The 22,011-nt window shown below is 38.1% G+C and overlaps 1 protein-coding gene across 1 annotated transcript in view; it reads right to left on the minus strand.

The window, feature by feature from the left end:
* The window catches only part of LOC308347274 (ankyrin repeat domain-containing protein 26-like), a 144,182-nt gene that overhangs the window by 97,313 nt on the left and 24,858 nt on the right, over window positions 1-22,011 (minus strand). The window contains exons 5-11 of the mRNA XM_080810517.1: window positions 21,832-21,938; window positions 20,228-20,365; window positions 18,079-18,146; window positions 14,060-14,088; window positions 13,896-13,968; window positions 8,714-8,796; window positions 6,165-6,313 (exon numbers count right to left, since the gene is read on the minus strand). Of these exons, the coding sequence (XP_080666643.1) occupies window positions 6,165-6,313; window positions 8,714-8,796; window positions 13,896-13,968; window positions 14,060-14,088; window positions 18,079-18,146; window positions 20,228-20,365; window positions 21,832-21,938 (647 nt within the window). The remainder of the gene's footprint in view (window positions 1-6,164; window positions 6,314-8,713; window positions 8,797-13,895; window positions 13,969-14,059; window positions 14,089-18,078; window positions 18,147-20,227; window positions 20,366-21,831; window positions 21,939-22,011) is intronic.

A 22,011-nucleotide genomic window follows, 5' to 3' on the forward strand; every position in this document is an offset into this window, starting at 1 on the left:
CCAAGAAATCAGGATATTTCCCAAAATATAGGATAACCAAGAAATCGGGATAACCAAGAAAGGCCTTAATTTTTTTTAAGATTTTATTTATTTATTTGACAGAGAGAGAGATGACAAGTAGGCAGAGAGGCAGGCGGCGGGGCGGGGGTGGGGGGCGGCGGAGCAGGCCCCCCACCAAGCAGAGAGCCCGATGCAGGGCTTGATCCCAGGACCCCCGCATCATGACCTGAGCTGAAGGCAGAGACTCAACCCACTGAGCCACCCAGGCACTCCGAAAATTTTAATTAATTTAATTAAATTAATTTAATTAATTTTTAAGCAAAAATTAAATTAAAAAAAAAAAAGGAAGGAGCAAGGAGCAAGCAAGCCATAAGAGTATTATTGATGGGAAAAGCACTCCAGACAGAGTCAACAGGAAGTAGAGAGGTAAGCTCAAAGTGTTTATAGTGAGAAAAAAAAAAAAAAGTGAAACATTCAGTGTACCTCAGCAGAGTGAAAAGGACAGAAAATAGGAGTTCAAATCAAGGAGAGGTAGTAAGCAATAGGGAGAGACCTGAGATGAATAGATCACACAAGGCCTTGTAGGTGTTAGAAAGAACTTCGGCACATACTCTGAGCGAAATGGGAGGCAACTGGGGTTTGAGCAGAGGAAGACATACTCTGACTTATGTTTTAAAAGATCCACTGTGTTTAGAATTAATGGGAAAAGAAAAGGCAAAAGAACGAACAAACAAGAAGACCAATTAGTTAATTATTACACCGATACAGACAACAGATGACAGTGGCTTGGTCATGGAGGATGTGTTTGGCTTCTGATTATATTTTGAAGGAAGACCTGACAAGATTGGCTGACAGATTAGATGGGGCATGTATGAAAAAGAAAAAGACAGGAGTCAAAGATGATACCAAGTTTTTTGGCAGAGCAACTAGAATTGTCATTAACTTAATTAGGAAAGATAAGAAAGGCAGGTATAAGAAAGAATATCAGTAGTTCAATTTTGGGCATGTTAAGTTTGCAATACCCAATAACTATCCCCCAAAATATCAAATAGGTGGTTTTATATGTAAGTCTGGAATTCCACAGAGAGATGTGGGCTGGAGATACAAACTTGAGGATCATTAGAATATACAAGATAGTAAAAGTCAATGGGACGCCTGGGTGGCTCAGTTGGTTGGGCAGCTGCCTTCGGCTCGGGTCATGATCCCAGCATCCTGGGATCGAGTCCCACATCGGGCTCCTTGCTCCGTGGAGAGCCTGCTTCTCCCTCTGCCTCTGCCTGCCACTCTATCTGCCTGTGCTCGCTCGCTCTCTCTCTAAAAAATAAGTAAATTAAAAAAAAAAAAAAGATAGTAAAAGTCAAGAGAAAGAAAATCAAGGACTGATTCCTGGAAGGAGAATCAGGAGAATGAGGAGAAAGAAGCAAATCAGGCTGAGATGTACAGACTAGAAAGGCAGGGGGAAACCAGGTGAGTGAGTGATATTCTGAAAGCTACATGAAGACAGAATTTTGGAGAAGAGAGTTTTCCAATGGGTCAAATATTGCTGATAGGTTAAAAAAAAAGAGATCTAAGAAATTATGTCTAGACTTATTAAAATGAAAATCAGTGGTAACCTTTGAAAAATCAATTTTGGAGTAATGGGAGTGAAAATTACTAGTGAGAATTCAAGAGCGAATGGGAGGGAAGTAAGGATCACTGAGTGTACGTGGTTCTTTTAAGGATTTCATAGCTAAGTGGAATGATCACAGATGACTCAATTTTCTTGTTTAGTTCAATCCTTACACAATGATGATGTAGTATTTTTGTAATATTTTGAAATTTTTTAAATTGCATACATGTAGCACTAATTTTTTTTTTAATGTGCCTGACCAAGGGGACGCCTGAGTGGCTTAGCCGGTTAAGTCTTCGACTCTTGGTTTTGGTTCAGGCCATGATCTCAGGGTTGTGGGATCAAGCCCTGCACAGGGCTCTGCTCTCAGTGCCAAGCCCGCTTGTCCCTCTCCCCACCACTGCACCTCACCCCCCACTCTCTCTCTAATATAAACAAATAAAATCTTTTTAAAAAGCCAAACCAAAGCATTAAATAATTCAGGAAATTATACAAGCAAAAGACTCCTTAAAAATTTTCTAGATATATAATATTATATAAACTGATTATCATTTTTCTCATGCTTAGAAAGACCACAGAAAAACTCTAAGTTCCAACAGCAGTATTTCATGCTTGATAAAAATCATCTAACTCTAGGATAAATTCTACTATCCAAAATCATTAGTCATATTAAAATTCTGTAAGGAAAGTACAAGGGGTTTAGAATGTAGAAAATATTCCTATTTTGTAAACTGAATTCTCATAAATTCTATAATATGAAGTCACTATTGAAAATTTTGGTGAGGCGCATGTAGAAATAGATACTCTTTAAAAAGGAAGGATGATATGCTGGGGTGGGGGGAGGGAGAGGGGGGTGGGGTTATGGACATTGGGGAGGGTATGTGCTATGGTGAGTGCGGTGAAGTGTGTAAATCTGGCAATTCACAGACATGTACTCCTGGGGATAAAAATACATTATATGTTTATTTAAAAAATAATAATAAATTAAAAAATTAAAAATAAAATAAATTAATTTTTGTAAAAAAGGAAGGATAATAGCACGCGTGCATGGTACCTTAAGAAGAAGATTCAACGCATTAGCAACATCTTGGTTTATAGCACAGGGATCAAATCAAATGTTTGTATAGAACATGGGACAAGTTGCTATATGAAATCTCTTGGTAATACTCAGATCAATTTGAGGGTCCAACATTTGAGCACTCATGCATTAGGAACCAAGACCAAAACCTAGTGACTAGCAATTTTGTTGGTAATAAGAGTGCCAGTATAGCAGGTAACTTCCTTTTGCAACACAGCAGATTTTAAAAGTATTCCATTTTTCACAAAACTCGACCATTCTCCTACACCATACACAAAGATAAATTCTAAATGGATGAAAGACCTCAATGTGAGACAGGAATCCATCAAAATCCTAGAGCAGCACATAGGTAGTAACCTCTTCGACATCAGCCACAGCAACTTCTTTCAAGACATGTCTCCAAAGGCAAGGGAAACAAAAGTGAAAATGAACTTTTGGGATTTCCTCAAGATAAAAAGCTTCTGCACAGCAAAGGAAACAGTCAACAAAACAAAGAGACAACCCACGGAATGGGAGAACATATTCGCAACTGACACTACAGATAAAAGGCTGGTATCCAAGATCTATAAAGTACTTTATATCCAAGAGGCTGGTATCCAAGATCTATAAAGTACTTCCCAAACTTCACACCCAAAAAACAAATAATCAAGTCAAAAAATGTGCAGAACAACAGACACATGAAAAAGTGCTCCACATCACTCAGCATCAGGGAAATACAGATCAAAACCACAATGAGATACCACCTCACACCAGTCAGAATGGCTAAAATTAACAAGTCAGGAAATGACAAATCGTGGCGAGGATGCGAAGAGAGGGGGACCCTCCTACACTGTTGGTGGGAATGCAAGCTGGTGCAACCACTCTGGAAAGCAGCATGGAGATTCCTCAAAAAAGTGGAAAATAGAGCTACCTTATGACCCAGCAATCGCACTATGGGGTATTTACCCTAAAGATACATATGTAGTGATCCGAAGGGGCATGGGCACCTGAATGTTTATAGCAGCAATGTCCACAATAGCCAAACAATGGAAAGAACCTCGATGTCCATCAACAGATGAATGGATAAAGATGATGCGGGGTATATACACACACACACACATATATATATACATATATATACATATACATATATATGTGTGTGTGTGTGTATATATATATATATATAATGGAATAGTATGCAGCCATCAAAAGAAATGAAATCTTGCCATTTGTGATGACATGGATAGAACTAGAGGGTATTATGCTGAGTGAAATAAGTCAATCAGAGAAAGACAACAATCATATGATCTCCCTGATATGAGGAAGTTGAGAGGCAACATGGGGGACTTGGGGGGTAGGAAAGAAATAAATGAAACAAGATGGGATCGGGAGCGAGACAAACCATAAGAGACTCTTAATCTCACAAAACAAAGTGATTGTTGCTGGGGGGAGAGGGGTAGGGAGAGGGTGGTTGGGTTATGGACATTGGGGAAGGTATATGCTATAGTGAGTACTATGAAGTGTGTAAACCTGGTGATTCACAGACCTGTACCCCTGGGGCTAATAATACATTATATGTTAATAAAAAAATAAAAAATTATATTAAAAAATGGGCAGAAGACATGAACAGACACTTCTCCAAAGAAGACATACAAATGGCTAACGGACACATGAAAAAATGTTCATCATCATTAGCCATCGGGAAATTCAAATCAAAACTACATTGAGATACCAACTTACACCAGTTAGAATGCCCAAAATTAACAGGACAGGAAACAACAAATGTTGGAGAGAATGTGAGAAAGAGGAAACCTGTTACACTGTTGGGAATGCAAGTTGGTGCAGCTGCTTTGGAAAATAGTGTGGAGGTTCCTCAAAAAGTTAAAAACAGGGCGCCTGGGTGGCTCAGTGGGTTGGTCCTCTGCCTTCGCCTCAGGTCATGATCTCAGGGTCCTGGGATCGAGTCCTGCATCGGGCTCCCTGCTCGGCAGGGAGCCTGCTTCCTCCTCTCTCTCTCTGCCTGCCTCTCTGCCTACTTGGGATCTCTCTCTGTCAAATAAATAAATAAAAATCTAAATATATATATATAATATATATATAATATATATAATGTAAATATATATATATATACATATATATATATATATATGTATATATATATATATATTAAAACAGAGCTACCCTAAGACCCAGCAATTGCATTACTGGGTATTTACCCCAAAGATACAGATGTAGTGAAAAGAAGGGCCATATGCATCCCAATGTTCATAGCAGCAATGTCTACAATAGCCAAACTGTGGAAGGAGCAGAGGTAACCTTCAACAGATGAATGGATAAAGAAGATACGGTCCATATATACAATGGAATATTCCTCAGCCATCAAAAAGGATGAATACCAACATCTGCATCAACGTGATGGAACTGAAGGAGATTATGCTGAGGGAAATAAGTCAAGCAGAGAAAGACAATTACGACATGGTTTCACTTATTTGTGGAACATAAGGAATAGCATGGAGGAATTAGAAGGAAGGGAAAAATGAAGGGGGGAAAATAAGAGGGGGAGATGAACCATGAGACACTATGGACTCTGGGAATCAAACTGAGGGTTTTAAAGGGGAATGGGGTGGGGGAGTTGAGTGAGCCCAATGATGGGTATTAAGTAGGGCATGTATTGCATGGAGCACTGGGTGTTATACACAAACAACGAATCACAGAACACTACATCAAAAACTAATGATGTACTGTATGGTGACTACCATAGCGTAATTAAAAAAAAAAGAAAAAGAAAAAGAAATGCTGGGGTAGAAAAATAAATAAGTAAATAAAAGTATTCTAAAATTTGCATAAAACATGACATCAAACCAAAAACTTTAAATATACTTTGTTAAACAATCAGTACCTTGTAGACCTAAACTCATTTTTTCAAACAGTCGCGTACTACATTGTTTTACAGGGGTGAAAGTTTACTTCCCTATTGACAGATACTTAGACTATCTCCAACTTTTTATATGAAAATAATGCTATAATAAATATCCTTAACATATGTCATATTTTATATATATATATAAATGTATAATAAATGTCCTTAGAATGTGTGTGTGTGTGTGTGTGTGTGTTTACACAAGTCATGTTTTCCTATAGGATCTAGTCCTAGCAATGAAGTTCTTGGGATAAGAGGTCAGAATATATAAAATTTTTGAAACACACTGCTAAATCACCCTTCGGAAGGGCTTTACCAATTTTATTTAACAACAGTGTATAAGAATGCCCTTTTCTTCACATTTGCTAACTTTGGTTGTTAATTTTTTAATAAAATATGTATCACTATGATAGCAAAAAATGGTATCTCATTATTTAAATTTTTCTGATTAGCACCCAAGATGAAATAGCCTTACTAAAAAACATAAAATTTGTTAATCATGAATGTTAGCTCCAACTAGAATTTGTTTTATAGGAAAATAATAATTACCTACTATTTAAGCATTGCTATAGGCTTACCCATCAGATTCTTCATTTTCCATAATAGGACATAGGTTGTTATCAGTTTTTCCACTCCCTCTTTGATGCATTAGTCCAGCAGCAGCAGAAGCATATACGCTTTCTAATACTGCCATTTCATCATTTTGGTGCTTCTCCGTTTCTTCAATCTTTAATGGAAGTTTGATAAGAAGGATAATCGTTACTAGTTTATTCATTAAAATGAACTTTTTTCATTAATTATACATGTTTAAAGATTTTATTTATTTATTTATTCATCAGAGAGAGAGAGCGCACAAGCAGGAGGAGGTGCCAGCAATGGGAGAAGCAGGCTCCCTCCTGAGCAGGGAGCCCAATGCAGGACCCCATCCCAGGACCCTGGGATCATGACCCAAGCCAAAGGCAGGCTCCTAACCAACTGAGCCACCCAGGCATCCCAGAACTTTTTTCATTAATTATATCATTTGACTCTTAGTTTGTCCTAATTTTAATTGATAAAAATATTTTGTGCTTATCATTACAAGTAACTGCAATTTTTATAAATTCTGCTTCATTTCTGTGTCAATAAAAAGAGAGGAATTGGGATACGTGGATACCTTGTTGGCTAAGTATCTGCCTTGGGCTCAGGTCATGATCCCAGAGTCCTGGGACAGAGTTCAGGCCTGCTGCTTCTGCCAGGACTTCCCCCTGCTTGTGTGCACATGCTGTCTCTCTCTCTCTCTCTCTCTCTCTCTCTGACAAGTAAATAAAATCTTTAAAATAACTAGTTTGGTTTATACTTTTTGCCATTTGCATGTCAAACTCCTGGTCTTCTTTCCCTTCAAACGTAACCCCTGGGTTCCTTACTTTTTTATTTTCTATGTCACTATCAAAACTGTCATTTTTGTTAAAAATATGCTCAAAGTCTGATTTGTTATCATTTTCAGAGTCTGATTTATTTTCACTTAAGGAAAGATCAGAAGATGACTGGCAACTATGATCTGAGGATGAATGAGAAAGAACGACATTTTCAAGTCTAGACTCTTTCTGTTCAAAGATGCAAATGCATCTTTTTTCTCACAATCAAGTCTATCATTTGTCAAATTAGAAGGTATTTCCATTAAGTTTGCTCCTTCTTTAAAGTGACCATGTAGTGAATCTTCCTTAGGATAAGCAGTAATTTTTTTTTTTCCACAAATTTCACCAAACTTCTGCTTTAACTCTCTGGTGATGAGTTTTAACTTATTTTTCCACTCTAATTTGTCTTGTTTGGTCCACATGTCCTCACACTTTTGAACAGAGGGATGTTCTGAATATAAAAATCTATCATCCTCTCTATCACATTCCTTATTCATTCCTGGTTCTTGAGCCATTTTTGACAGATATAAAAGTTAAATTGCTGTGTTTCATTTTCAGATGTCCTTTCTGTTGGCATACATGTTTGTAAAATAACTTTATCCTTAAGTAATCAAGTATGGACAAAGAAAAAATTAGAAAATAATTAAAATTTAACTGTTAAATGTCTTAATCTATGTTAAGCTGCTCCCAAATCACTGGATTGTAACTAAGAAGCGAAAATAACTTGCCCTAGCCTGAGACAGAAGAAAAACACAAATCCATAAACTTAACTTTGTCAGTTTTTTTAAACTAAACAATTCATTACATGTCACATCTACCAAAAAATGAATTAGATGATTTTCAATGTTATAAACTTAAAACCATTTTATCTTACCATACCTTAAACAGTGACCCCAATAGTGCATTTGAGAATTTTTTTAAAGATTAATAACTAGAGAATAGACAAACTTATTATTAGGAGCCAAAATCAATAAACATCAATCAGAAAGAAAAATAAATTCCTAAATTTTAATTCAAATTATATACTATGATAGTGTTATACATCACTATAAATTATCTGCCTGTATCCAGCTATTGTAACGTCCACTGAGAGTGGATAAGAAAAATGCGAATAATATTTACAGATTCCCTATATGGAAATGAAATAACTGAAAACGTTCCTGTTTATTACCCAAATACAAAGGTCCCATCCTGGAAGGTTTGATTCTACAATAGGCAATTGTGTTCATTTTATGATCCTACTCTCTGAAGTCAACTACACAGAGATCACAAGACAAAATAAATCTTTAATCTTGGCATTAGTGACTGACAATACAGAACTGCACGTTTTGAACCACTGAGAACTGCACATTAAGAACCACTCCTTCTACATGAATCTAAGTCAATAGTCATAATTGTTATACTGCACTTAATTTCAACTGCTTAAACATATGGTTCAGTATTTGATGTCAACTTTTTAGCATGTAAAAACTTACAAAAATGGAAGAAGCAAACAATATTCAGGAATTTTTTTGGTCCAATTCCAAGGATGAAGTTTAACTACAAGCTACTATAAATTCTAACAATATTTTAAATATGGTAACTTGTAAAATTTTAAAAAACTAAATACTAAATTATAATCGATCAACTTCAATACATTTTGTTCAGAAGATAATTTCATTTGAGCTATGTTACATTCTTAAAGCAGGGAAAACAATATAAAATTGGAAATTTAAATTTAAATTTGTATATACCTGCAGGTGTTTATTTTCACTTTCATTAAGACTTTCTTCCTCTTTTTCTGTTGTCATTTCTAAGTCTAGTTCTGCTGAAAAATCTATATATTTTATTAAAATAGACAAATTAGACTGGTTAGATAAAAGCTATAACCTTCATAAAAATAGAAAACAACATCTTATCAATTAAGAGTTTAAATTAAACTTAATCTTTAGCTGGATATTTACTTTAAGAAATACTTTTCATTATCAAAAACTTCAACAAACCATTTGGGAAATACTAAATGTCACTAGGTTAAAGGCATACAAACATCTCAAAGAATCATTCACAAATTCACCCACCTAACACCAATGAACAAAACAATCAGAAACAAATTTTTAAAATGCAGCAGAAAGATATAAAATCACAACAGACTATTCTTTACCTTGTTACAGTACCTCTTAAACGTCACCCTAAGCTTCAACTACAACATTATTCATGGTTTCCAAAATTACTAGTATTTTTTATGCCTTTATCAGTGTACAACCTTCCTATGGGTGTATTTCCCTGATGAATGTAAACATTCCTAAAATGTTTTCCTCTACTTCTTGACAAATTTCTTCACATCTTCTAGGACACAGACTGCTACACAAAGTCATCCTTGATTAAGGCTACCCTTCCCTAGATAAATAGATCTCTTTCTTTGGGGCTACGTTAGTACCATACAGATTTTTCTAGTGCATCTTCACCACCCGAACTGTAAGTTACTTCTTTATGTGTACATATTCCTTTTGTTACTAGACTGTATGGGACAATCTCTCTCTTTCTCTTTTTTTAAGAGAGAGACGGGGGGAAGGAGAAGAGGGAGAGAGAATTTTGACCAGGCTCCACGCCCAGCACTGAACCCCACTTGGGGCTTGACCTGAGCCAAAATCAAGAGTTGGACACTCAACCGACTGAGCCCCCCAGGGGCCCTGTATGGGACAATCTCTTAAATCATCTCTGTGTAAACAGTCTTTATTCTACTCAGTAATTATTTACTGAGTTCCCAGTAAGTGCTAGGCACCCAGGTTTAAAGCAGCATGTAGATAAAAGGTGTCAGGAATGGTTTTTGTAGAGATAATGCCTGAACTGAGACAGCAACACTGAGGTCAGCCAGAGTCAAAGGGGTTAGAGGGCGCAGTAAGACAAGGGAGAGAAACACACAACAGGGTAAATATCTGTCTAAAATACAGGAATCAAAGAGGAAAACATCAAAAGCAGTTCAGATGCCAGAGAAAAGGGCAGACAGTAGAAAGGGTTAGAGAGCTTAGCAGAACTCAAAATTATGAAAGCCTTATATGTAATTTTAAGATACCTGGACACAAACATATTTTCAACAATGGTTCACAGTCATATTTGCATTCGAGACACATCACTCTAAATGCTGTGGAGAGGGATGAATCTGAGGGGCATTATAATAAAAGATGGGAGATGAATGAGAAGGCACTGATGCAAAATAAAGATGAAGCACACCTGAACCGACAGAATGGTTCTAGAAATATTGAGGATATAAAATTATCAGGGCCAGTACAGAATAAATCTATATTAAATGAGTAAATACACAATCTTGGGTCCCTAGCAACCAATTTTGCTCGTTACTTTATAAAAGGCATCAAGTGGGAATTATTCTACATGAACTGTTTTAAGTTGAATGTATTTATTTTATAATTTTTCTGTTCCATATCTTCCTATGTTACAGAAGCCTGTGGGTGCTTTGTTTTAAAAGTCCTGCTTCTTGGATCTACCAAGCTCATGAGGAAGTAACAGGAACAAGTCACTTGTATAGGTAAGTAACTTTGAATTTATTGTCTGCATTCACTACTCTAGGAGATAATTGAAAATCTTTTGAAACTATAGTGTTAATTCTACAAGTAAAGAAAGAACATAAAACTACAGGGGTGAAAAAAATACTGTACAATTTATTAGTACCGACCTGATCATATGACTGATGAAAGGCCCTTAGTTAACTGGTACATTAAGTAGAGCACACATTAGATATGGTTAATCAGTAGACTGAGTATATCAGGAGAATGTTATTTTTAAACGGTGTAGTACTCCTTAAAACCAATATTCCACCTATTCATCAAAATTAATGAAGGGGGGCGCCTGGGTGGCTCAGTCAGTTAAGCGGCTGCTTTCAGCTCAGGTCATGACTGGATCCTGGGATGGAGTCCTCCATCGGGCTCCCAGGTCAGGGGGGAGTCTGCTTCTCCCTCTGCCCCTCCTCCCACTTTTTCTCTCAATCTCTCTCAAATAAATAAAATCTTCAAATAATAATAATAATAATAATAATAAGGGGCATCTGGGTGGCTCAGTGAAGTAAGTGTCTGGCTGTTGATTTCATCTCAGGTCATGATCTCAGGGTCGTGAGATCCAGCCCCACATCAGAGCCCGTGCTAAGCGTGAAGCCTGCTGCTTGGGGTTCTCTCCCTCCCTCTCCTTCTGCCTTACCTCCCTCCCTCCCCACCTTCTTGCTCTCTAAAAAAATAAAATAAAAATAATAAAACAAGAACATAGACTATGCATACATAGTTGAGAAGATGATACTATATAGTAAATTCTCAATGATTCCCATTAATGCTGGGAAAGACAACTCTAAAATAAAGTCATAGAGAATATAGGAAATATTTTAATATTTGGTTTGGGAAGCTGCATTTTCTAGTTACATTGAATATAATTGGACCAATACTTGTGAATTTAAAGCTATAAAAATAAAGTTAAGAAACTTTGTTTTCAATAAGCAATCTTTAGACCTCAACCTAGTATCCTTAGCTGAGCACAAACTTCTAAATATAATACTGCCACCCACTCTCAAGTGAATGCTAAAAACAGCCTAAAAGAAATTACAATCTCCAAAATCTTTTTAAAAAAAGATTCTACGGGGGATATGGACATTGGGGAGGGTATGTGCTATGATGACTGCTGTGAAATGTGTAAACGTAGCGATTCACAGACCTGTACCTCCTAGGGATAAAAATACATTATATGTTTATTAAAATTTTAAAAAAATTCTATTTATTAAAATAAAAAATATGTATTTCAGAATTAGTGTCACACTTACTGATAATAACAATTTTAATATTTAGGGAACCAATCCTGTATTTCTATAGTTTCCAAAAGTAGTTTGATTTGGTAGATCATGTCAGTCTTTCAAGGGTTTTTGGAAACAGCTCTCGTACCAAAAAATTACCTATCTTAAAAAAAAAGAAAGCCATAGCTTCCGTATCTCACTTGAGTAATGAAGACCGACGTAACCTGTATCTTTGATGTCCAAAAGACCTGAGGAGGATGGATATGTGGTTCTAGTGCAAATACCCTCGAGCCATCTAAAGTGAATTCTCTGGAGTTTCCTTCTCAACTCCAAGACTTCTAAGCTAACGTAACTTTCCCTTTTCCCTTGTTCCCTTCGCTATGCCCCTTCAAAAAGTAATTTCTGGGAGCACCCGGACGGAACGGCGGGTTGAGCATCTGGCTCCTGATTTCAACTCAGCTCATGAGGACAGAGTCTTCAGATGGAACCCTGCATGGAGGCTCCAGGCGCAGAAGTGAGCCTGTTTAAGGAACCTCTCCCTCTGCCTTTGCCCCTCCCCCTGATCATTCTCTGTCTCTCTCAATCTTGCTCCCTGAAACAAATAAAGAAAAAAAAATCCTAAAAAAAGACTTATTTGTGGATCTATAGTCTTGATTGTTCTGCTTTTACACCCTTTTTATTAGGGATTATCTCCACCACTTCTTTCCTTTTTAGTTAGCACTAGTATCTTACATCTATAACCTCCCTTTCTGCATCTCCTTTCTCCCGTCTAGCTGAAAACATGCTTACAAACAAAAAGGAAATAATGTTTTCCTTGATCCTGTGGTGTCTTGAAGTATCCAGTGGCCTTTCCAGGTGTCTCTACGTGGAAGTCTCCACCCTTGCAATGGAGCACATGACCAATGGACCATTGACATTTGCATCACCTGACAGGTCAGAATGCAGGATCCCAGACCTGCCGCTCACAATGTTCATTATTTTTGAAAGATTGTATTTATCTCTTTGACAGAGAGAGATCACAAGTAGGCAGAGAGGCAGGCAGAGAGAGAGGGGGAAGCAGGCTCCCTGCGGAGCAGAGAGCCGGATGCGGGGCTCGATCCCAGGATCCTGAGGTCATGACCCGAGCCCAAGGCAGAGGCTTAACCCACTGAGCCACCCATGCGCCCCTCACAATGTGCACTTCTTTTTTTTTAAAGATTTCTTTCCTTCTTTCTTTCTTTCTTTCTTGGACAGAGAGATCACAAGTAGGCAGAGAGGAAGGCAGAGAGAGAGAGAGGGGGAAGCAGGCTCCCCGCAGAGCAGAGAGCCTGATGTGGGGCTCGATCCCAGGACCCTGGGATCACGACCTGAGCCGAAGGCAGAGGCTTTAACCCACTGAGCCACCCAGGCGCCCCCACAATGTGCATTTTTAACAAGGTCTCCGAGGATTCAGTAACATTGGAGAAATTCTGGTCCATACTGAGTCTGCTGCCACATTCCTTCACCTTAACTTCACCTTTGAGAAGCAAGCTTCACGTTCGTCACTATCAATTCTTCAAAACTGGAAAAGTCTTAAAAGTCACAAACTTTCTAATAGACTTTTTAGCACGGCTAAGGCTTCCTCAATTTCCCCCAAACTGACCCTGCTCTCTTCTCCTTCCAATACTCTTACTTGGCACTCAATGATACGATTTATGCAGTACCACCATTTCACATGCCATCCAGCCACACATTCTTATAGCTGACTAGAACATAGCTTTGCATCATCAACCACGTCAGTCCTTAATGTCTTCCCAGCAGCGAGGAAAGCAGTAACAGGGGGAAAATTTTGGTATCCGACTCCGACAGGTTTTGGTACCGGAAGCGCCCCTGATGCCCTTCCGGCATTTCAAACAGTCTGCTCTTCCTTTTAAAAGAATTGAGCGAAACCTTCCATGTTTCAGAAGCTCTTGTTCTTAGGCTTGTAAATATCTTCTGTTCAAATATTGTTCAGCAATAACATCTACCTTATTTATGTCAGAACCTTCACTGAAGTTTGTCCCCAAATTAAATAACTAACTAACTAAATAACTAACTAAATAAAAAGACTTCAGAATAAGAAGACTGTGAGCATTTCAAATATTTTAGTGGACTTCTTTACACCGTTCAATTTGTATTGTAAAATTTACCTGATTGGGATGCTTGAATTTCCTCCATGTCTCTGGGTTGATTAGAAATAAAACCTTTCCCCTCCACAGCAGGCTGGATGGGATTAGAAACAGTATGATTAAGACATAATGAACATTTCATGCAATCTGTCGTTAAAGCCTCAAAATAAAAATGTAAGTTTTACCTTCCGGTGAGAGTATTTTCCTGGAGAATCTAAAAAGCAAAAGGGTCATCTAGTTAGCTCCATGTACATAGAGAAGCCCACAAACACTCATGCACTTAGTACTAAGCTGAATCCTCATGCCTGGCTCAGATGACAAATGGGTTTGGGGGTTGTTTCTGCAGACAGGAAGGTGGGTTGGCCAGAAGGGCAATTTCTAATGAGAGGAACAAATCGTGACCCTGAGTGGACATACGTGAAAGCCCATGGTAGAATGCTACACCACATCCTTAAGGCAGCACAGCAGAATCATTTATACCATTGGACTCTAAGTATGTATGACCTGCTTCAATTTGTCCTGTCATGTAGGAGTACACAGTGCTGGGATTAAGCCCCGTGTCAGGCTCCCTGCTCAATGGGGAGTCTCCTTCTCCCTCTCCCTCTGCCCTTCGGCCCCACTTGTGCTCTCTCGCAAATAAATAAAATCTTTTAAAAAGTCTTAAATTAAAAAAATGAGAAAGACATAAGGCCTAGAAAAAGAACAACATTGTAAATTGATTAGTTGGGCTTCCTGACTTTTTCAGTATAGAGGAGTGAACATTTCATAATGGACTGATACTAGACTAAGGAAATAGAAGCGTCCTTTATCTTCCAGTCTCTTTACATGGTTTTTTCCCAATCTATCCTCCACATGAGGGGTGACCAAACTATGGCCACAGGCCAAGTCGGACCAGTCACATGTGACTGTGCTCCCATAAAACTTTATTTACAGGACCAGATGGTTGGTTCTTGCTATTCACCTACGTATTGCTACAGCTGCTTTCACACTATAATGGTAGTTGTAGTTGAGAAACCACAGGGCCTAAAATATTCACTATCTGGCCCTTTAGAGAAAAAGCTTGGTGATCCCTATTTTGTGCCACAACCAGAAGGCCCTAATTCAAATCTAATCTTGTTACCCTTCTGCTTCACATTCTCCAGTGAATCCCTGCATCAAGTACTGCTGGCTCCCTCCCCAATAACCATGCCAGAGTCTTCATTCTTGCTGGAGAACCACAACTTTATTTGGATATTTATTGTCCCAAAGACGAAGAAGGTGGCCTTACCCCAGCTTCAAAAGGAGAAATGATTATTCTAAGCTAATCACAGTACCAGCGGCTGGTTTAGGAACAAGCACGTGATATAACCTAGCTTATAAGATGTTACAGTAAATTTACTGCAAGCTTCTGAGTTTTCTTCCTATTTAAAGAAACATATAGGGATGCCTGGGTGGCTCGGTTGTTAAGCCTCAGCCTTCAGCTTGGGTCATGATTTGAGGGTCCTGGGATCCAGCCCCACGTCAGGCTCCCTGCTCAGCAAGAGGCCTGCTTTTCCCTCTGCCGCTTCCCCCTGCTTGTATTCCCTCTCTGTCTGTCTTCTGTGTCAAATAAATAAATAAAATCTTTAAAAAAAAAAAAAGGAACATATAAAGAAAAACAGTCCTTCCAGTCATTGAATATTGTCATGTGAGAATATGCCTCGAACTGTTGCTAATTAGCCAATCAGGAAAGGAAATATAAAATACCGCCAACCTCAAAGCTAAAAAGAGACAACTGGAATCCTGGTGACATCACTGAACCATCAAAACAATTCTGGTTCCTCCTGTTTTAGTCACTGTTTTGTTTGGTTTGCTTTCTTCAGATTTATTGATTTGAGAGAGAGTGCACGCATGCAAGAGAGAGTACACGAACGGGGGGAACGGCAGAGGAGGAGAATCGTCAAGCAGACTCCATGCTGAGCACGGAGCCCAGTGGGATGTGGGGCTTGATCTCATGACCCATGAGACTGTGACCTGAGCTAAAACTAAGAGTCAATGCATAACTGACTAAGCCACCCAGGTGGCCCCGTTTTAGTCACTATTATAAGTCACCTGTTATTCGCAGCTAAAAGCATTCGACCTGATAAATTTGCCAAGGTCTACAGCCTAAGAGCTACACCTTTCCATGGTACTGAAAAACTTTCATTAGCTTGCCTTAGCTAAGTATTCACTCATTCCAACCATTCCCATAGCACACTTTTTGTACCAGCAAAATTGAACTGCTCGTAAGTGCTCCCAAGTTCACTCGTACATCTGAGCATCTGCACTGCTGTTCCCTGTGCAAAACATGTCATCTTGATGGACGTTTCTCCTGCCAAACATGGTTCTTCTGCCTCTTTACCTGGCAAACTTAATACTCGGTCTGCATACTTACCTTAAATTCTACCCACTCTTCTAAAACTCTAACTTGTCACTATCGGCTTACATATTAAGTACCAATAAAAACATAACAATGATAATTATAAGCACTAGGGGACTCTGGCACATAGTAAGCACGGAATAAAGTAGAGTAAATAATAAAAATAGAGTAGTAAAAACAGAGTAAATAATAAGAATGACAATGATAATAACAAACTCCCGGAGGGAAGGGATTGTGTTTTTTGAATGTTTGTATTCTATATCAGAGTAACACTTAGTGGCTAAAAGACACTTGATAGTTATTTGCTAAGTGAACAAATGAAAATGAGTAAATTGCAAAACCAAACCAACCTACAGATTTTCTTTGATAAAAGTCTACTAAGTTAAAGGTTCCTTCATACATGTCAGATTGTACAATGCACTAGGTGCCACATCTAGGGAGCAGTGGTAGCATTTTTGTTATTGTGAACCATTTTTCTGCTTTTGTTATAATCTGTTGAGCCTCAGAGTTGCCCCATTTGAATTTTTATTATGATAATCTTTTTACTAATGGCAACAGAGTGTCGTGTTCTAACAAAATTACAGTATCATGACAATTATGCAACGAACAGAAGAAAACATTGTTCTAATAAAGTCAACATATCTCATTCTCTTTAACTAATGAGAAATGAAGTTGTTAATGATATCTTATTGATACAACAATATATAAAACCACCTATGATTCTCAAGGCATTTCTTTTCTGATTTCTTTACCACGGACAGTCACCTTTAAAGAAAAAAAAAACAGTCTCACTGGTATTGCTGCATACTAGCTAAGTTTTCCAGTTCTTATTGCTTGCCATTTGTTTATGGTACCAGGAAGGTATTATAGAGTTCCCAGTTTTGAGGATAGCTCCTTTTTTAATGAGACAAATCAGTATGTAATACTTACTAAATGTAATCCACTTGTAAAAACTAAAAGATCCATTTTCATAACAAGTTCAAGTTGTTTTAATATGCTTATAAAGGAAACATAAAACATACTAACTTAAAAATCTCTCTCTTATTTACACAAAGATATAAGGGATTTTAGGGGTCATGACTAAAATAATGAATTTCTTTTCAGACAATAATGTCTCATATGTTAAATTACCTACAATTAACTTCCTTTTTCGTTGTTGTTCACACTGAGGTACCTTTTTTTTTTTTAATTATGGTCAGTTAGCCAGCACATACTACATCGTAAGTTTCTGATGTAGTGTTCAATGATTAATTAGCTGCATATAACACCCAGTGCTCATCACGACACGTGCCCTCCTTAATACTCATCACCCAGTTCCCCCATTCCCCCACTCCATCCTTCCATAACCCTCAGTTTGTTTCCTGGAGTCTGGTCTCTCTCATGGATTTGTTCCTATTGTTCATGACAGTATTTAAAGTCTTAAGTAATTCTGAATACTAGACTATTAAGAAAGAAATTAAGAAAGAAAAAAAAAAATAGAGGCCCCTGGGTGGCTCAGTTGGGTAAGCATCTGCTTTCAGCTCAGGTCAAGATCCCTGGACCCTGGGACTGAGTCCAACATTGGGCTCCCTGCTCAGTGGGAAACCTGCTTCTCCCTGTCCCTCTGCCTGTGCTCTCTCTCTCTCTCTCTGTCAAATAAATAAATAAAATCGAGAGAGAGAGAGAGAGAGAGAAAGAGAAAGAAAGGAAGAAAGCAAGAAAGTGAGCTTATGCAATTTACACATTGGGTTTTTTTTTTTCCTCCCACTGCTCTTTCATAATCAAAACTTCCTTACTCTGCCTTCATCTATGTGACCACCAAAAGTACTTCACTCTGAAAAGTCTTACCTGGATTGTTATTTTGCGAAAAATTTTTAAATCTTTCTTCTCTATGTTGGGCAATTATTTGGCGATTGCTACATATAAAAAGGGGTGATAAACAATGTTACTATTTTAATACTGATATGGAAAACATTTACCAAATATATCAATTCATAAGAGTATTTCGAATAATATCAGAGCTAATATCAAACCTTAAATTACCCCATATACTTCAAAGGAAGGTGAACCAGTCATAAAGTAGTAACTTAGCAATTAGTAGTATTAGCTTGCCATAACGGAACGTGTCTTGAACTCAGTGGTCCTAACTCTGTAACCACAGCTATTTGCTCTTGGACGAGCCACTTCTCTCTGGCTCCAAGTCTTCCTCTATAAAACAGGCATCTTACTGCCTTATTTCACAAGGTTGTTAAGAGGATTTCATGAAATATTAGACCCAAAACATGGCCTCTCGGGAAAGGGGACACCCACCACTCTGGGAAGGGCTGTATGAGACCTTTCATCAGCCCGTAAGAAAAGGCGCTCCTCAGGATTTAAAGCAGGCTTGAGATATAGGCCTAGAAACAAAGGAGAAAGGAAAGTCCAGGCTCTTCCTGTAGCATTACTTGAACCTCTCTAACAGCTTAGAAGGGTCCCAACTGCCATCTGCTAGCAGGATAGAAAAGCAAAATCCTCAAGCGGTACTTCATTATGAAGGTCTGCGCTAACATATGGGCTTCATGTAAGGCTTTTGAGTGCGAAGGGAAGGGTGTGTGTGGCTAAAGCCAGGGGGCCCAGCGGCCAGAACAGGGTGCTGGTGCCGTGGAATAGCAGCTGAGCATACAAGCATATGTCGCAAACTAAAAAATGTAACTTTGAAGTCTCATCGTGGGTCACCACGAAGACTGAGGAATGCGGATCAGCAAGGGCATCCTGGGAGCAAAGGTCAATCATAACCATAACCAAACTGCAGAAAAATAACATTGCCTTCTAGAGGACAGGTCTGCACAAAAAGTTATTTGCAGGGGTGCCTGGGTGGCTCAGTCATTTAAGCATCTGCCTTCAGCTCAGTCACGATCTTGGGGTCCTAGAATTGAGCCCCATGTCTGGCTCCCTGCTCTAACCCCTTCCCCTGCTCATGCTCTCACTCTCTCTCTCAAAAAATAAAATCTTTAGTTTTCTTTCTTTTTTAAAAGATATTTATTTATTTATTTGAGTGAGAGAATGAGAGAGGGAGGGAGAAAACATGAGAGCGGGGAGGGTCAGAGGGAGAAGCAGACTCCCTGCTGAGCAGGGAGCCAGTTGGGGGACTCGATCCTGGGACTCCAGGATCATGACCTGAGCCAAAGACAGTCGCTTAACAGAGTCACCAAGGTACTACACACAGCAATGTTGCAGCAACAGAATCAAAGGAAACAAGGGAATGACAAGAATGTCCTTTTTTCCCTCCAAATGACTTGCGAAAGAGGATGGTCTCTTTGGTCTTAGGGAACTTCTTAGGTTCCTGGAAAATTCAAGGGGGAAAGTATAAGAGATAACCCTCAAGGGAAAGTATAGGGTTTTCTACTAAACTGAAAATCTCAAGACCCAAGTAACTAGTTAGGAAAAAAAAAAAAAAAAAAAGATGTTGGATGTTGGGGCACCTAGGTGGCTCACTTGGCATTTGGTTAAGCATCTGCATTCAGCTCAGGTCACAGTCTTGGGGGACTGGGGTTGAGCCCCACATCAGGCTCCCTGCTCCCCAGGGAATCTGCTTCTTCCTCTGTCCCTACCCTCTCCCTCTCTGAAATAAATAAATAAAATCTACAAAGAAAGGAAGAGAGGAAGAGAGGAAGAGAGGGAGGGAGGGATGGAGGCAGGAAGGAAAAAAAAAACCACACAAATGTAACGTTCTTTGTACGCCATGCATAAGAGTTATCCTTGGAATGAAACAGATACAGTTAAGATCCCTAAAGACAAAGGTCTCAATAGTCCTGAGATAAAGAATCCTGCACCCGTTGTTATTGCTAACTAGTCTAGCCTTTGTCTTGGTTTCTGGCAAATGATGGGGGCTAACTCACTGCCATCCCAACATTGCCCAAATCAAACTACGAACTCTCAACCACTACATAAGAACTAAGAGTTAAACTATTTTAAACTTCAGTTTAGTGATAACTAACATTTTAATGTACACACTTACACATAAAATCCACAAAAATCAGCATAGTCTTCTGCCGTCCATCCACATTCATCTTGAGAAGAGGTATTAACACCTTGCTGAAGAAGAAGCCTGACTACATCTGGAGATTTAAGAGTTGCAGCAAGCATGAGGGCTGTTCTAAAATAACAGAGACATAACTTCACCCTTAGGAACTCAGAGTTATCTAAACAGCAAATTTCATATACTTTACCAGATTAATATCTTGTCTGTCGGTCCAGAATTGACCATTAACACGTTCAAGTGTTTATCTTTGTAAATTACCTCCATGGCTAAAATTAAAGGACAAAAAAGAAGCCTCTTGTCCCCCCTGGGTATGAGAGTAGAAGTTGCTAATTTAAAGTCACTTGATGAACAAGAAACTATGCTAAATTCTTTTAAAAAAGAATTCCCCATTTCTTCCTTAAGCTGATTCAGTGTACCTCCATGCCTTCTAGAGGACAGGTCTGTATAAAAAGTAATTTGCAGGGGTGCCTGGGTGGCTCAGTCATTTAAGCGTCTGCCTTCAGCTCAGTCATGAACTTAGGGTCCTGGAATTGAGCCCCACATATGGCTCCCTGCTCTAACCCCTTCCCCTGCTCATGCTCTCTCTCTCTCAAAAAATAATAAAATCTTTAAAAATAAAAAAATAAAAAAAAACAAAAAAGCTATTTGCAGGCTTAAAATAACAGTATTCACACTAACAGTAACAAAAGAGTCATAGTTGCAGTTAATGATACTAAGATAAGCATGTGTTAGGCACTAAATTAAATACTATATATGTAAGATATTATTTACACACAACAACGCTTGAAGGATATATTATCCTCCTTTTCATATGAGAGAATGTATCTGGTGATGATAGGTAATGTTTCCAAAGTCACATACCCAGCAAGTAGGAAAGGAATTAAACCTAGTCTTGTGTCTATCTAAAGTCCATCTCTTTTCTCTTTATCACCAACCTATGATTTGTCCTCACTAAAAGAAAAATCTATTCAATTAAAGTTATCTTTCATCCTTCTACCCTTACCAACGAAAACAAAACAAAACAAAACAAAAAATATACTGAACACGAAAAAGGATGATAAGCCCACACTATCTGGTAATACTAATTAATAATCACTTAGGGATCATCTAACATCAGTATTCTTTAAAAAAAAAAAGGCAATTTAAAGCAAGGAGTCATTCAAAAGATAAAACAACTCCTATTTATGTTTAATATGCATCTTTTAAAGAAAATATATATGAAGTAGAAGTTTCCAAAAAATACTATAAAAGGGTAAGAAGTTCAGTATTGTGTCATAAAATAAAAGGAGTCCACACTTTATAATAAAACTAATATGAAACCCATTTAGCTAACATAAAATCACATGGCAGAAAAAAAAAGATTGCAAATCACATCAGTTAATGATATGAAGGAATATAAATTCTGCCGTATACTGTTCTTCATATTGCCCCATCAGAATAACTGCTTTCTGCCTAACTGATGACATGTCGACATTTTTCACTATATAATTATAAATTAATCCTCTTCTTATTAAGTTAGTTTGACTTAACTGTTACCATCCTAGAACAATATAAGTTTTAAAAAAAGACAACTACTGTACCTTTTCGACTTATCAACCACATGTACATCTGCTTTTTTTCCAATTAACAATTCCACCATTTGGTGTTTGTTTTCATTTACAGCAAGTAAAAAAGGTGTGAGTTCCAACTGTAAAAGTGTAAAAACAATTTATCATTTACAATTTATAATTTACAAAGTTACATATTTCCATACTGAATTT

Source organism: Martes martes, assembly GCF_963455335.1.
Source record: "Martes martes genome assembly, chromosome: 8".
Lineage (NCBI taxonomy): Eukaryota > Metazoa > Chordata > Mammalia > Carnivora > Mustelidae > Martes > Martes martes.